The following is a 16,554-nucleotide window of genomic DNA, read 5'->3' on the forward strand; positions in this document are numbered from 1 at the left end:
GCAGTGAGAGAGCAAAGAAAAGTGTGAAGAACACAGTTCCAGTCGCTGATGATAGAAGAGTAGAAAAGTAAGATTGCAAAAAGAGTACAAAAAAGGTACAAGGCTTGTATTTGCAGATAGATGGTACTTTACTCATCTCGGCTGCAGTACCTGGTGCAGCGGTTTGCTACACGAACATTCTGAATTCAAAAGCTCGAAAAATTCATTCGCAAATCCTAATAAGGGCCTCGTGCACAGATACATATCCACATACAGGTTGTCGAGATGAACTAAAGGAATTTTTATGACAATAGTTGAATATTTTTAAATGCCTCGCTCGCGACTGAAGCGCAGATTCATCCGAAATAAACATTGGTCATCCTGGTCTCCACCTTAGCAAGATGCAGCCGTGGCTGCTTCTGTTGGCTTCGTTGAGCTCGTTATTTCACCACTTTCTTTCAACTTATCGATACAATCCTCTCCGAACATCTTGTGCTTTGTTGTTTCACATAAGTAATCGTACATGATGACGCATCCCTTCGGCGCAGTGTTTTTGTTCTTTTTAAGTGTGCCTAGAGACACCCACAGATCGCACGCATATTCCATTTCTGTAAAGACAAAAAGAAGGAAAAGTGAACATTTGTCGTCCAATCGCAACGAATGAATGAACACAGTCATTTATGCGCACGCAAGGGGTAAATAAAACATGACATTCTAAAAAGTCTAAATAGTATTATTGTGAGGCATACGGGAATACATCGCCATCGCTGGAAACCTGCGCGAGATTCGAGCTCGTTCTACTTTGCATCTCGGCCGACTCTGACCTGCCTAATAAGGACTTCACAATATTTGTCTTTTCTTGAATTTTACTACCCTTTTACACATGCAGCCTTCAATTAGGATAGAACTGGCTTTGGACTGAGACTGGATTAAACTGGATTCAATTGGCTTTGAACATGCGCATAGCTTCCCGGATGTGCGTAACGTGTTGACCTTCAAGGGCGCCATCGGGTCAAATGTTCTTCGAACGGTAGACGTGTTACACGCATGGAGGCGTTACGTTCAATAACCATTGGTTTCAATCCCCATCGGAGTCTGTCTCAGTCGTTGTGACTGGTCTTCCGCCTCGATGCCAATACACAATAAAACGCGCTTCGCCGAGTTTTCGAATGAACCAGCAACCCTGCATAAGTTCTTATCACTCAAGAGTATATCACTGTCGTTCAGCTAGAATGTTCCTCTATGTTCTCGGTTCCATGCTACAACAGCCAGAAGCGGTGGTATGAAAACAACAAAAGTGCAGTCAGTCGCGTCTATTGATTGACAGTCCATAATGCCATGATTCCCAAAGCTAGAAATGAGGTTTCCTGTTACTCCCCGGTCGTACGGGGAAAGGGTATTTTCGGTGATACATTATATTGCACGTGACGAGATATGGCTTATCTATCTATCTATCTATCTATCTACTAAATTGGCTTATGGGATATCTAAGCACTTTTCGAACGACGAAAATAGACAGGTAGATTGTCGACCGATGACAAACATAATGGTAAAGGTTTCTTAGATGGATTTCCGGGTACAACAGTCTCTTTTAAGAGATAACGAAACAGGTTTCATTTCGCTTGTTTGACAGATATGATTAGCCCTAACACAAAACACAAAACTTCCGACGTGCAGCGGCGGGGGAGTGTCGTCTGCAGAAGGTTGGCCCTGCCACCGCTGTTCCCGGCTGCGTCACTGAAGACGTAGCCAATCATTGCGGATACCCCTATGTGCCAGTAGAGTTAGTAGGCCACCCAGAAACAGAGCGGACGTGACGGGACAATTAAGAGTCCGCCAATCATGATCTTGCTTTCGGTGGCCGTAGCTCGAGCCGCAATCAGCCGCACGAGCGACCACTAACGAACACACAAAAAAAGCTGTCTTTCAAAAGTCCAGGGGAAACACACATGTCGACACAGTTCCCTTCTAGCTCCATCAAGCCTTTTTCCAGTGGGCGGGGCAAGGCAGAATATTCGTGGTACGGGTGCGTCATCCTCATCATATCGGCTTAGAAACGTCACGTTTCTGGGAGCCAGGAGGCAACGACCTCCATTTCCCCCGGTGACAGCGCCCATGCACACGACCATAGAGAACGCTACCGCAAGAGAGCATCCGCAGCGGAACGAGCCTTTCGGGCTTCCTCCGATTCTGCTTAGCTGCGCTGTCTCGCAGCCTCAGCGCTCTTTCGTCGCTGCTCCTCCGCACAGCTTTCAAAACCTAAGTCGCGCGGACGCAGACACATCTGAACCTGTCGACCACCACTACTGCAGCGTCGTGCGCACGCGCCATGTCGCGATCGCCACGCGCCCTCTTCTACCATCCTGCCCTCTCCATTCACCGCGCATGAACACCGCGCCGTTGCTACAGACAGAGCACGCCACGATACTTTCGTAGGACACCGATGTTAACGCGTTAATAACGACATGGTCGTTGACGATGACCGTTCATATGGCGATGCAGAAACGGGATGAGATGGGTTTGACCGTTTCATGCATTGCATGGAAGATCGGGCAAAAGACTGAGACCGCGAGCGAAGCTGATAAAGGCGATCAACACGATGACGACGATGGTTGAACATCAGCCTATGAGACACGGTGTGAACATGAACTAGTTTCTGTCTCACATTATCATGACACTGTCCACACATCAGCTGCTGTTTTTGTGGTGCTTTTCGCGTGCAGGTTAGCTTCGCGAATTATTCGCGCCGCGAAAGTTAGGATTTCACAAAGGTTGGGAGTTATATCACAGCTCTGTTTAATTATTTTTGTTCATTAATACGTTAGTTGATATGGGTGTATTTTATTCGGTACATAATTCTTATTTAAAGAACTAGCAGAACCAATAGATACCGTTTTAGCAGGTGTATTATATGGCAAGTCTCCCTCCCTTGCCAACTCCCTGTAACACAGAGGTTGCAACTACTGGACGTCTAATTTAGCTAAAATACATGAATTAAGTTCTTAATCACATTGTTTTCTGGGAAATGCGAGATGACATGATCGGAGCTAGCCATTATTAAAATCCACCGTCCTTAATGAGCATCCTGTAAGCGAACGTACTTTGACATATAAAATGGTAAATTTGAGAGCCAATCGGTAGAGCCCTGGACCGGTAATTCAGAAGATGTGGGTTCGAGTCCTACAGCTGGCTAAACTTTTCAGTGACTATGCAAATGCGCCGCACCTAGAACTACGCGCTTTTCGAACGGAGCAATGACGCGGCCTTCACCCGATCTGGGTCGGAGAGCGCTCTCAAATTAGAGCCGACTCCAATCCTCCCCATCGCTCCAAATCACGTGTCTTCCCACCGAGATTGCCTGTCGCTCCTGCTGCGCTCGAGTACTGCGTACTTCTGCTTCCGGCTCATTTGCAGAGAGTGATTTGGCAATTTATATCTCGAAGTACGTTCGCTTCTCAGGGCGTTTAATGAGTATGGTGGATTTGAATGTTGATTGGCTCCAATTCTGCTATTCAGCATTCCCAGCAAACATAAAATTAATTAAAAGTTAATAAATTAGTTAATTAAAGAATTTTAAATAATGAGTCGCCCTACAGGGTGTGCGCCTGGCTTTATAACCCGTCGGCTGAACCCATCTACTTTGCTCTTCGTTGTTCTTTTTGGTATGTTACGAATAAAAAAAAAGCACCCTGTATTTTACCAATTACCACGCGTACTAGGTTGGAGTATTGCTAAGATCTTCGTTGAGTTCGATCCTTTAAAAATCGCGAATACCGCTCATATGAGGCACGCGATAGATCGGTCATGCGGCACAGTCCCTCTACGATGTATTAAGCCTGGCTCACACTAGTGCGTTCTGCTGCGTGCGGGCGCCTTCATGCGTAGGTGTGCGTTGTAAGCAATCTGTTGCGCTGTTCACATACCTGCGTCAGAATGCATGCGTCAACGAACCGTAAGCCAATGAGCGCCGAGCGGGATTTCCACTCCGGTGGCCGCCATGTTGAAAACAGCCTCGCAGAGAGAAATCTACTGCGCACGCTGGGAAGGCGGCCTCGCGATTCGTTCTCCGCTTGCGGGCTGGTGCGTGCGTCCGAAAAAGTTGAGCTCGGACGGACTCCTTGAGTTGCGGGAGGTCGCGCACTTATCTGTTGCACGGTAACCAGCGCCCGCATGTATCCGCACGCAGCAGAGCGCACTTGTGTGAACCAGGCGTTAGCTCAACATAATTGAAGTCTACGCTCTGCAGATTTGCCGCTCCCTCTAGAGGACGCTTTCATTTGCGAAAGTTCTAGGGAGCAACACGCGCCCAGGCAGGGCGTGCCGGGAAATCAGGTGCAAAACGACATCGACGGTGCATACACCAGTACGAGAACGACGACCGGAGACGCTAGGAAAAGCGTAATCGGTGTCGTTTTGCATCGCATTTGCCGGCACGCCCTGTCAGGACACGCGCTGCTCTCTGGAACTTTTTGAAATGCCCTATTGCACTGCCTGTTTCGCTATGTGAAAAATTTCCTGCCTTCATAATACGCGACTTGGACGAAAAATAATAGAGATGCTTTCATACGTGACGCGCCGGGCAATGCCACCTATAAAGTCGCTCTTCCTATCCGCAAACGTGGTCACCTTCCTGGAAGGGGATTTTGGAGGCTACCCTCGTGGCGCGGGTCTTTGTTATGAAATATATTAGTTGTCTTCGTACCGCGACCTAGTCGTCGTACTCATCGTTTGTAGTCGAACGCTTGTTCGTGTCTGCTGTTAGCAATGTGTCTAACCGAGTTCACCGAGTCCAGTTGCCACAAACATGATCTTCTTGTTTTCTTGTTATGAGAGACAGGAACGCAGAAAGTTTTTTTTTTTTTTTTTTTTTCACCGTGTGATCATCCGGAAGCAACTATTGCTATGAACGGCGTCCACGTGTTTACAGTTGGAGAGGACAGCTAGAAGGTGTTTGAGAACGCGAGGGAGGTATGTTTACTAGAACAAAGAAAAAAGGAGGAAACGTCAGCCAAACAGTATGTCGGCTTGCTTTTCCGCTAGCAATAAAAACAAAAGAAAAAAAAGGAAATAAAGGATAAACTAACAAAAGGTGAAAGAAGGATGAGACAGATTAAAGACAAATAAGATTGGGAACAGGTGTTAATATGAGTCCTGTGCTGACTTCAGGGGGAACAGGAGCCACAATTGTTTCAAGAGTCTGCCACTCGAAGGCCCACTCACCATGCCATCGAAAACGTGCGGGAAAAAGAAACAGAGAAAAGCCCAGACAGCACATCCAGTCGCGAGATTCGAACCCGTATCACATCACTGTCACGGCGTGGAAGGACATCATAGAAATAAATGTCGGGTGGCTTTAGCAGCTGAGCATGTTTAAGAAAACGGCGGAATTTCGAGACTAGGGGAAGTTCTGATGTACCAGATACTCGAATAATTTGCCGGAAATTGCATTCCCCTTAGAAGATAGGTAGGGGGGGGGGCATGTAATCTACTCGAGGAATGTTTGAAGTTGGAGAAATAAAGCATGACTGGGAGGATAGGCGGTTGAAAACAGCTCATAAAGCCAGGATTATTCGATAAATGTGGTCACCAGGTTCCCGCTCATAGGTGGTAGCCAAGGTCGTGCTGAAGACTGGAAGGTGGTGAGTTCGAATCCCATCATCGTTCATGCCGTCTGAGGTTTTTCGAAGACTTTCCAAACGAATGTTCACACAGTTCCCCCTCATGTTGGCCCAAGACGAACATACATCCTGTCCTCCACTCGTTCCCGCTGTACCCTCTCCATCTCGTTCGTAGTCACAGTTGCTTGGAGGCGCGCTAACACGCAATATAAAATATGGTCATTTGCCGAAGAAGCACGGTATGACCGCTTGATCGACATCTGTGAAGGAAGGAAAAGCTTACCGGTATCATGGGAGGGTTGCCTGACGATAATACATTTCCCGGGTACCTGGTACACCACTGGAAGATATTCTCTACCTACTCCGCGACCTGGAACAACAATCGAAACACAATGTGCAGGCGGGTATTAGCGAGGTTGCAACTTCACGTAAATCTGACATTCGGCAAAATTCGGCGCACTTTTCGTACTAGTGGTGCTTTGGGACTTCTAGTGTAACGCCAAAAATGACAGCCATATTACCCATCGCTTTCAGGGGGCACGCAGACGCACGAGGGGCAGGCAAGTGGCGTACCTGAATGACTCCTCACGGACAGTCCGCAAGTGCATCCTCAGGACGTCGAGGGGATGCATATCGAATGACGAGGACACGATGACATGTTGGGACATCCTGAGGAAATATGTATCCCTTAGGTGGATTATAGGCGGGATCTCTCACGTTTCAAGTTCCACCACAGTGACTTTGGATGCTCAGTCGTGAAGGTACACTTCCATAGGTGGGCATCTACAATACAGTGATGATTACCCTTCGCATGACTGCGTGTCGGAGATCTAAAGGAAACTAGGTGGTCGAACTAACTAACCACAGGCACTACAGCACAATTTCTCTTATTCATTTCTCGAGTTGTAAGGTAAATCTCCAGGCCGTTATTCCAAAAAGTAAGGGCACAACGACGGCCGTTAGAGCATTGAAAGCTAACAGTGCCTTCCGTACGCCTCTTGATAGTTATAATTATCTCATTTTACTTTGAATTAAAGGAGCACAAAAAAGCGCAATCAGCCACTCTATCTCGTTCGTAACGAAGCGGTTAGCGGTTGTCTGATCCTCCTTGTCATAGTTGTTCCGCTGTATCGTTTTGAGTATGTACCAACTCGCCCAACTTTCCGCGATAACTGGGTTAAGCGGCCTACTAAAATGTACCATCCGCCGCGACTTATTCCACAAATTCATATGTACCACCAGAATAATATTTAACGATCGCATCCGTACGCAACCCAGCAGACGCACGGAACTAGCCGCCCGCTTGGCATTGAAATGAGCACGATGTAGCCGGTCGATTTGTTTAGGGCAGTACTTCCTATGTTGGACTACCCTGAGACCCTTCCAAAATATTACATTAGATTTTCGCGATCCCATAAACTTTTTCATTTTTATTTTGAGTGCGTGAAATGTAGCACCCGAAGCTGACGTCAAGTCTTATGGCGAATTCGGGTCGCCATTTCATGGAAACACGGCCCAGCACTCGAAAATTGCTAGGTCGGCGCCCGAGCTGGATCATGTGGCCGTTGCCAACCGAACATGAGAGCTAGCTGTGTTATAGTCACATGGATCAGGCTAAGGGTACCGCGGCCTCCAGTCTTCGGGTCCCGTCGTCTTCTAAAGCGCGTGAAGTTTCATTACGTCCCAGTTAGAGCAGTCGCCACTGTTGCAGAGCGGATCATCACAGGATATAGTTGGACAACGGGCTGCTCGATCATTTCGAGGTCGGGCGAAAAGGCTAGTGGGCAAATTTCTGGCGCTCGCCAACCGCTACGCAAACATACCAGGTTGCTTCACTTTGACCAAGCGAACATGACTGCTCGGGTTCTGGCAAAAAAAAAAAAAAAAGAGAGAAGAAAGTGATATGAAGTAACCACCTTAACTCGCCATTGGCTAACGCTGACCCCAGAGCTAAGCTGCTGAGCTAAAAAAAGAAAAAAAAAAGACGCATGCCAGCAACCTACAGGTTTCCCCGTCCACTTTAGTCCAAGTGCCATCTGAAATAATCTATGCGCCATTCAATTTAATCCAAGCGCCATCTGAAAAAATCCAGGTGCTATTCAGACATGTAGTGGAAGGAGACGTAAAAAGCTGCTGACAGGACTAAGGTTCTGCTGCGTTTAAGCATTCGCACGACGCCGAGATATCGAGAGGTAAAGCGGAAGAACAGCAGACGACACCATTGATCATGTCGTCTGCTACAGAATATCTTCGGACTGAGCTGCAGGATATTCTACACGGTTAGAAGAGCACGAAAGGGCATGACTCCCATAGCAGACGACACCGCTGGTGCTGTCGTCTGCTACAGAATGTCTTCTGGCTGAGCTGCAAGTCATTCCACGCGGCTAGAAGAGCACGAAATGCATGACTCGCATAGCAAACGATGCCATTGGTCCTGTCGTCTGCTACGGAATATCTTGTGACTAAGATGCAGGATGTGCGTGATGTCTTTCCGGGCTCTTCAAACCGCAGAGAATATCCTGCGGCAGAGTCACAAGATATTCCTTCGCAGACGACAGGACCACTTGTGTTGTCTGCTATGAGCGTCATGCCTTTTCGCGTACTGCTGACCGCGGTGAATATCCTGCAGTTCAGTCAGAAGACATTTTGTAGCAGACGACAGCACAAATGGTGTCGTCTGCAACGTGAGTCATGCCGTTTCGCGCTCTTCTAACTGCGCAGAATATCCAGCAGTTCAGTCAGAAGATATTCTGTAGCAGACGACAGTACCAGTGGTGTCGCCTGCTATGGGAGCCATGCCTTTTCGTGCTCTTCTAGTCGTGTGGAATATCCTGCAGCTCAGTCAGAAGATATTCTGTAGCAGACGACAGCACCAGTGGCGTCGTTTGCTACACTTCCGCTCCAACTCCCAATATCTGAGCGCCGTGCGAATCTTCCACATAAGACACCGCACAACTTCAGTTCCATCAGCAATTTTTTTGTTTACTTTTCCTTCCCCTAGAATACTCTACGGGGATGTCCCTCGTGTGAATACACGGTTATAGTTCTTAAAAACACCATGGGTTAATTCAGATGGCACCCCGATTAAATTGAATAGCGTCTGGATTTTTTCAGATGGCGCCCGGATTAAACTGAATGGCGCTTGGATTATTTCAGATGGCACCTGGACTAATTCAGATGGCACTTGGACTAAAATGGACGGGAAAACCTGTAGTCATAATCATGCCAGTAGCACTGACCAGTCCTAATCGTTGAAGTGTACTTGCTGTTGGATCACAGTTCGTCAACACGAGGGCGGAGCTTGCACCCACCAATTCTATAAGTTCCAGCTCGATGTCGAACTGCCATCTGTACTTTGTTTTCATATATGTCACCGATGTAAGCCAAGTTGGGAAAAGCATGTCACGAAAAAGGAAAGGTGATTCCCAAGGATGGTACGCAAGAGCGTGTAGTATACTGTCCAAAACCCGGGAAGCGACTTCAGCGGAACCTGTTGCACTTTCAAGTTTTCCGAGTCGCATCACGGCCGCCCTTAATAAAGTATTGCTGCCCGCTTTCCTGTTAGCATAGCACGCACAGTAAAGGAACAGATGAAGTGTTGTTTTGTAGGTCGGTTGCAACAAGTGTAAAACCGCGTAATACTTCGGTGCACGCTTCTGTGCACTGCAGATACTTTCGGTGCTTCAAATCCGTCAAAGGAAGGCGCTGCCCACGTCAAAGGAAAGCGCTGACCTCGTACAGGGTACGGTCTGCTTAGGGTCCGCAGTGGCTTCACCAGTGACATTTTTTCCCCTCCTCCTCGTTTCATCCAGCGGAGCGTGTCGAGTGCGAACGCAGGCAGCTATGTTAGAGTGCATTTTTTCGTTATTTTAGTAAAATATTTGATGCAGAGAAAGTTTTGGTGCGAGCCGTGAACTAGTCATCTGCTCTCATAATGCGTCAGAAACAGGAAATGTTTTAGATGTCTTTCTGGGTTCCTTTACAAAGAATATCAGCGACGATAAAGAAAGACAAGCGTAGACACTTACGTGCTGTAAGCCCCACACTGAAGAATGTCGAAACGTTGTAGCCCTCCAATGTCATGGCCTTAAGGGTAAGGTTCATGCTCCTGGGAACAATAAACACACTCCATGAGCAACAGCCGTGACGGGGCTATGTCTTGACGAAGAGCACGATTTCAGTATTCATTGATTCCAAGGCCAATGCGATGCCAAAGTACAGTGTCAATTCATTCTTCGTGTATCCCTGACCATACAGTGTCGAATATTCTACGCGAAAGAGTGCCAAGTTTGACTGTTATTCGATGGAATACATGGCAAGAGCAGATGGTGGATTTTGAGGGCGTCCCGGAATCCAATCCCTGAAAAAATTATGAAACGTCACCCCCTCAGTCGTGTGATTGAGGAACGTCGAGAAGAGGAATCGCGCCGCCGTGTGGATATCGCATGTTGAATTCCAATGGTGGATTGCGAGTTGCCGCGAATCGAAGTTGAAGATCTCACAAGCGTCTGTTACTATTGTAACCAACCAACCAAGGATTCCACTGATGTTCTGCACGCAATGGAACGCTGTAGTGTGCACCATCATTAGTATTCTGTGCGCAGAGAAATACGGTGCTCATACTGCACACGCGCTAAACGAGAAGCCCCGCTCGGCGCAAGGTGAGTGTACGCCCGCTAATTCGTTTGGCAGGGCAAAGGGCCGAACAAACTGCCTAACAGGGCTAAAATTCTCTCATGAGGGCTGCGCCGTGATACACCGCTAGATAGCAGACCTCACCCTGCATAGGTCCTCAATCAGTTTGTGCGAAGGAAGAAATGCCTTGAAATAGGCTAGATAAGAAATCAGTGCAGTCTTACCGCCATGTCTGATTGTAGCAGAGGGAAACTTCTCCCAAAAACGTTTTCTCACTCTCATTGACTTGCAGTCGCTTCATCCACACGCATGTGGTTGGGTACTTCTCATCTGTTTTGAACGTCCGGTAGAGAAGCGCCATGCGCACTGTGTTGTTCAGGAACTGCAGTATACATACACGAGATGAAGCAAAACTGTTATAGCTACTAAAACACGCTTCCTGTAAATTGGGGGTTATGGTACATGAGAGCGAATGAGGCACGCAGGGAAGGACACATTATTTTATTGCCACTATTTACTACCTCGCAATCCCCAGTTGCACACCTCAAACTGACAATGTGAGTAAAGTGAAACCCAGGTAAAACTCGAAAGGAAAGGAAAAGGGAGGACCCAATAAGTCCATTATCAAAACATGTTGTATCCATCACTTCCAATTGAATTATCCGTTGTTACTTGGGCCCCAACTGGAAAGTTCGTTTGGTTCCATGTACTGTTGGGGACACGGTTGTCTAAAATCTCCAGCCCGTGGCGGAGCGAGCCCCTATCGGCGATGTCACGCATGAAGGAACTATACCAATATCCTCCCCGAGGGGAGGCCGCGGTGAACTGCTCTCCCTAGCAGACGACGCTGAGAATGCGATGGTATTCTCTCCCGACAGGCGGCGCTGCGTGACCGTACCTCGGAGACTGTAATGGTATAGTCCCTTCGTGCGCGACATCACCGATAGGGTACTGCTCGGCCACGGGCTGGAGATTTTAGACAACGGTGTCCCCAACAGTACTACAACTGGACAATCAATTGGATATTATGGCTTTCAGTGATCGCTTTCTGATAGGGAAGTCCAGCTCCATTTGACCCCCCTTTACGGTCTTTGGGCCTCCAACTGATCACCGTGATCCGCAGACAATTCGCAACTGTTTCGAACTGGTAGAGTTGTGAAGTAAGTGATGTGGTCGCTCAAAATTTTCCATACAATGAACCCGTGCACAAGCTGAGTTACGAGAAAGGACAAGCAGCTTGGTGTCATGACATTTCCAGTATCTCCCACAGGTTGGATGACCTAATTTAATTTCGTAATGCAATATCATTACCCATGATAGTTAAGCAAAGTAATACATTGCACTACTCATTACTTTCGCATGCTCGATGCATTACGACATTGCAGTACTGCATTACGAATGCCATTAATTGTATTACAAAATGCCATTACTTAGACATTCCATTTCTGCAGAAGTCTCGCAGTACTATGTGGTGCCTGGAAGTCCGTTACATATTGCCGACAATTGTAATTAGAATTTCTCTGAAGTCACTACGAACGAGTGATTTCGTCGACAGATGAGTGCGGTGTGCATAGACTGAGTTCGCAACAATAGGTAAGATCAGCTGCAACGTAGAAGGTGTCGATCATCAATTACTCCGTGTAGACTGCGTCCCCTTTTGTTGCCGCATCGCAGGTGATAAATGTGCGGCAGGGAATAAACTGCTTGGGAATTTTCTTCGCATTTACCATGCACAACGCTAAGTGCTGCTTTAAACAAATGCGTGAACTTGGATGCGAAGTAATACTAATATCATTAGCCGAAAATGTAGCGGTATAACACCCCTATCACACGGCACTTTGAATGCGGATTGAATCCGATCCACATCGAGTTCCCCCAAGAGCGTTCCGTGCTGCTGCACGATACAACTCAATGCGTATTGAAAGGTTGGCTTGTAGACAGACGGCGCTAAAAGCCCCGAGTCAATGCGCTCGGGCTGACAAACATGTTCCTAAAAGGTCAAGAATAGCAGAATCCTCTTCAGCATTGTGTTGCTTACTGAGCGTATACGAGCGACGCGGCATCGAGATTAAACAAATTAGCAAACCCAGTCCCCCGTCATGCCTCGACTAAAAACGTAACCGTGACATTCCATGGGCTTGTATAGGAACAGGAAGCAGCAGGTAAACTACTCGCTTCGGCACTTTTCGGCACTTATTTTATAAGCGACACTAATCACACACACACACACACAAAGACATAACACTAGGGTGCTAATGGGTACCCTTCGACCTGGTTCGTGCTTAGAACATTGAAAGGCAGCTTCTGTACGTCTCACGACGAGAAGGCATATGCCTGGAAATCCGATTTCTAATGGATTATATAAACTGGATGCTCCCTGTTTCTCACTAGTCTTCATATATACTGGTGCCATCTAAAGCACTCGCTGAATATACTATTCTCGAAATACTTACATCCCAAGCGTCCTGGTAGTTCTGCAGTTCCGGAAAGCTCTCAGGGTAATGGAAACTTGGTGGCTGGCCGTGCTCATGAATCACATGTGTCGCAAAGAAGTACCCCACATAATAATACATGTAACTGAAGATACTCATCGCGACTTTACGTTAACGCGTTACGTCTAAACGGGAACGAAGAAACGAGTGTCAATTTGTCCATCAGCGTGGTATTATACGTATACTATCACAGAATCATCAGAAAGAATCACAGCTCATTTATATGATGAAATTACGACTGACTGATTGCGTGGCGCAACGTCTTGTTGGTACGTAAGTGATTAAACCCGTAACTCATTACCTGACCCTTAATATGAATTGTAATAAACCCAACCAGAACGTGCAGGTGGCCTCACGAGCTGGCTTACGCAGTGGGTTATCGACGACTCACAGAAGGGGTTTGCGACTCACAGAGATTATTGTTGGCGCCCACATCAATCAATGTCAGTGATACTCTCACTCAGGACTAAAACCGTGGTGTATGCCTTGAGAGGCTGGGAGTAGGCAACTACACGAATTTGTCTGTAACATCAAAACACTTTGAGACGGTTTGTGCGATAGTCCGTATACACCAACGCAGCTAAACTTCGTTGTCACGTAGATAACTGCATAGAGTATATGTAAAAGAGCCTAAGGCTTGGCTGCTAATTACTGGGTGTATCTTTTTAGGTTAGGTTTGCCATAGATTTTTAATAAAAAAGACAATTTTTTAATAAAAATCTATGGCAAACCTAACCTCTCATAGATTTGTATTAAAAATGTATGAGAGCCCCCGAGATGCCGTTTGGGCGTCTAACATACCTGACCGGCGGTCTTTCAGGTTTTGTCATTGAATAAGTAGCAAAAGCTGAGTCTACCTCCTTATGTAGCTCATCTGATATGGTCAACAATAAAAAAAAAAGGACCGGAACGGAAACAGGTGAATATGATTCTTTTGCAGCCGAATATACATCACTTTGCGCCTCAAGCATCAAAAGAACGTTCGATATTGTGAGCAGTTAATTATATACTATTTGATATGTACCTCATTCATGGTTTCGACATATTTGTGTCTTTGGAGACCGATTTGTTCCTTGAAGATGTTTGTGAACCGTTGATAATATTATGTTTTTTTTTTTTTGTTGTTCGGTGTTTCCTTTTTGTGGGCGGCGAGTGCTATACAGCATTTTGCAGCGCAAACAATAAAATAGTAGGTAATCACCAGGAACCCAACCCAACTTCTCCTCGACTGTCACAGATTCGACACCCCTCGAGCCACGCTCAGACGACGCCTACCCGAGCTGCGGTGTAGAGACTTTTCTCTGGTCACTCTGCTCGGCCCAGTACGACATGACACACAGCGATCTGTGACCAAAGCAGTTTCGACTTTCTTGACCGATTCAGGTCTTATGAACAGCATGTGAACAACAGTCGTGCAATCTCATTCGTCAGTGCCCCACTCTCACCCTCAAGGCCTCATGTTTTTCCTTTAAAGTCATCTTCTGTAATCCACCTCATCATTCTTTCAACGTTTGTTAGCCATCTTTTTCGTCCTTCTTTCCTTCATCCTTCTTTCATCGTTTGTTAGTTTACGCTTTCTTTCCTACTTCTTTTCTGTTTTTATTTTTTATTATTTTATCTATTTTTTTCTTTGTGGAATACTAGCAATCCTTCGTCCCGTTTGGCTGACCTTTCTCTCTGTTTTTTTTTCCTTTGGTCCAAGAACTATATCCCCTCAACCGTGCAAAATTTCTACAGTCCCAATAACCGTGAATTTCCATTTCAGTCTCTCATCAGACTGATATCATGCCGATTCATAGCCGTCTACACAGCTAATGTAAGGCGGTCTAGCTACATGAAACACTTGAAAATGGAACAGGTGTGTTCGCCGTGACAGGTGTCAGCTCTGAACCATTGTCAGTCTGCGAATCTTGTCAGGCTTGACGTACCGTGTAAAAACTTTTATCGGCGCAATTCTGCACACGCGCGTAAATTTCGTAATATTTCCCCGGCATGCTAGCTTACGTTAGCTGTTATACACCATACGACATACGAGCAAGTTTGTCGGTTCCTCTGATCCGGCACTTCAAGCCGAAGAATGTTCTCGTTCTGTGGAAACCTTGACAATGTATCCGGAATGGCTTACCGGTGCTCCAAGCACGGAAAGGGGAGTGAGGAAGAGTTGCATGGAGCACAGATCTTGCCGGTAATGTATTATCGATTTCTTTTACAGCGCACGATGAGCTCATGTGCTGCAAAAGTGGGGGATAGTGTGCTTCTTCTAATTCTAATATGCTTCTTCTAATTCTTCTAATATGCCGTTGCTACACGTTAGCTGTTGAGCAAATTCCGCAGTAGACAAGCTTAAGCTTAAGCACAAATGTCGTGCTGTGCTGTCTTAACATGTGCCCACGTTTTGGCTTACCTGCCCACCTGTTTCTAATGTTGTAAGGTTGTAAGACGCAGAGTTCATCATCATATATTATATTCGCCAGGGAGAATTACTTTCTTCACGTCACAAGGGTGACATCCAATATACTCCTCTGTATACGAAATCGCGAAGGGCAAACGCAATGCATCCTGTACAAGTCTCGGTCACACGTCACAGCAAACGTCAGCGCACACGTGACCTTCAACATGGTGGAGCACGTGATCGGCTGCAAAATCGTTTGTAAACAAAGCGTGTACTGTAGATGTGCATCGTTTCGGGCATCTTTCGATCCCGGTAATTAGTTTCATCCGACAATCTCCCATTAAACGCGGAGGTTTGTACATGAGGACTCGTACTGTTGACCGCTTCCAATGATACGACGACGACTCTGCATGATGAGACACTGAGCCGATGCGATTTACTTAAACTGTGGAGAAATATGCTACCATGTCGCAGAAGAAGCACCGCATAGTATGCGCTTGCAAAATACGTTCATCTCCTGGCCTTATACCGGTAGCAATAGAGAGTTTTAGTATACCGCTACCGGTGCCCGGTAGGCTACCGCGGCTATCGGTTGACTTGCTTACCGCAGTCCCCGGCTCCGGTATAACAGGCTCGTTTAGTTTAGCGCGACTCTACCGCGACATTTCACCGGTAGCGACGCACGGAGACGGGAAGGAGAGCGGCGGCGCTGCTGTCGATCTCGCCGGTGAAGCGAGCGGTACGCTAGCGGTAGGCTGCGAGGTATTTCGCCCCTCCGACCGGCGGCCGGTATTCCGCTCGCGCTTGCGCAGAGAAGGCATGACGTCAATACCGGCCCCACCGGTAGCCTATAGCCGGTATACTAAAACTCTCTAATATCTCGGTAAGCCCTAGGACGACATGCAAACAAAGTCACATGACCCAAAATGACGATGAAAGATGGAAGTCACTGAAAAGGTTAGCCAGCTGTAGGACTCAAACCCACATCTTCTGGATTACCGGTCCAGGCCTCCACCAATTGAGCTGAGCTAACACACCTCCCCATCGACTTCCAAATGCGCGTCCCCCCCCCCATCTAAAGGGACAAATCAACCACTCTCTCTCACTCAACCACCTTTCACTCTTACATCGGGTGCTTTTCGCAACGCTGCCATCTTGTTCTCGTGACATGTCATAGGAAACCTCATTTTGGGCATGAGAGAACTGATGTTCTGAGGCTGGAACAACACAGAAAGGACAAATACATAGAAAGTCTCAAGCCAACTGCACGACTCGAACCTACATCTTCTGGATTACAGTTCAGGGCTCTACCATCATCGTTAATCTCATTGTTAATTTCTTAGGCAATTTGAGGTTTTTTTATGTATTTGTCCTTTCTGTGTTGTTCCAGCCTCAGAACATCAGTTCTCTCATGCCCAAAATGACGTTTCCTATGACA

General features: G+C 46.8%; 1 protein-coding gene across 1 annotated transcript; it reads right to left on the bottom strand.

Annotated features, from left to right (window-relative positions):
- Nucleotides 1–154: 154 nt before the first annotated feature.
- LOC135376718 (uncharacterized) lies at nucleotides 155–12,907 on the bottom strand. The gene is made up of 5 exons (XM_064609209.1): nucleotides 12,686–12,907; nucleotides 10,457–10,614; nucleotides 9,626–9,705; nucleotides 5,881–5,967; nucleotides 155–587 (listed from the first exon to the last, which is right to left on the bottom strand). Exons 1-5 carry the CDS (start codon nucleotides 12,821–12,823, stop codon nucleotides 373–375), a joined length of 678 nt encoding a protein of 225 aa, XP_064465279.1. The 5' UTR covers nucleotides 12,824–12,907; the 3' UTR covers nucleotides 155–372.
- Nucleotides 12,908–16,554: the final 3,647 nt, after the last annotated feature.

This window comes from Ornithodoros turicata, chromosome 1 (assembly GCF_037126465.1).
Source record: "Ornithodoros turicata isolate Travis chromosome 1, ASM3712646v1, whole genome shotgun sequence".
Lineage (NCBI taxonomy): Eukaryota > Metazoa > Arthropoda > Arachnida > Ixodida > Argasidae > Ornithodoros > Ornithodoros turicata.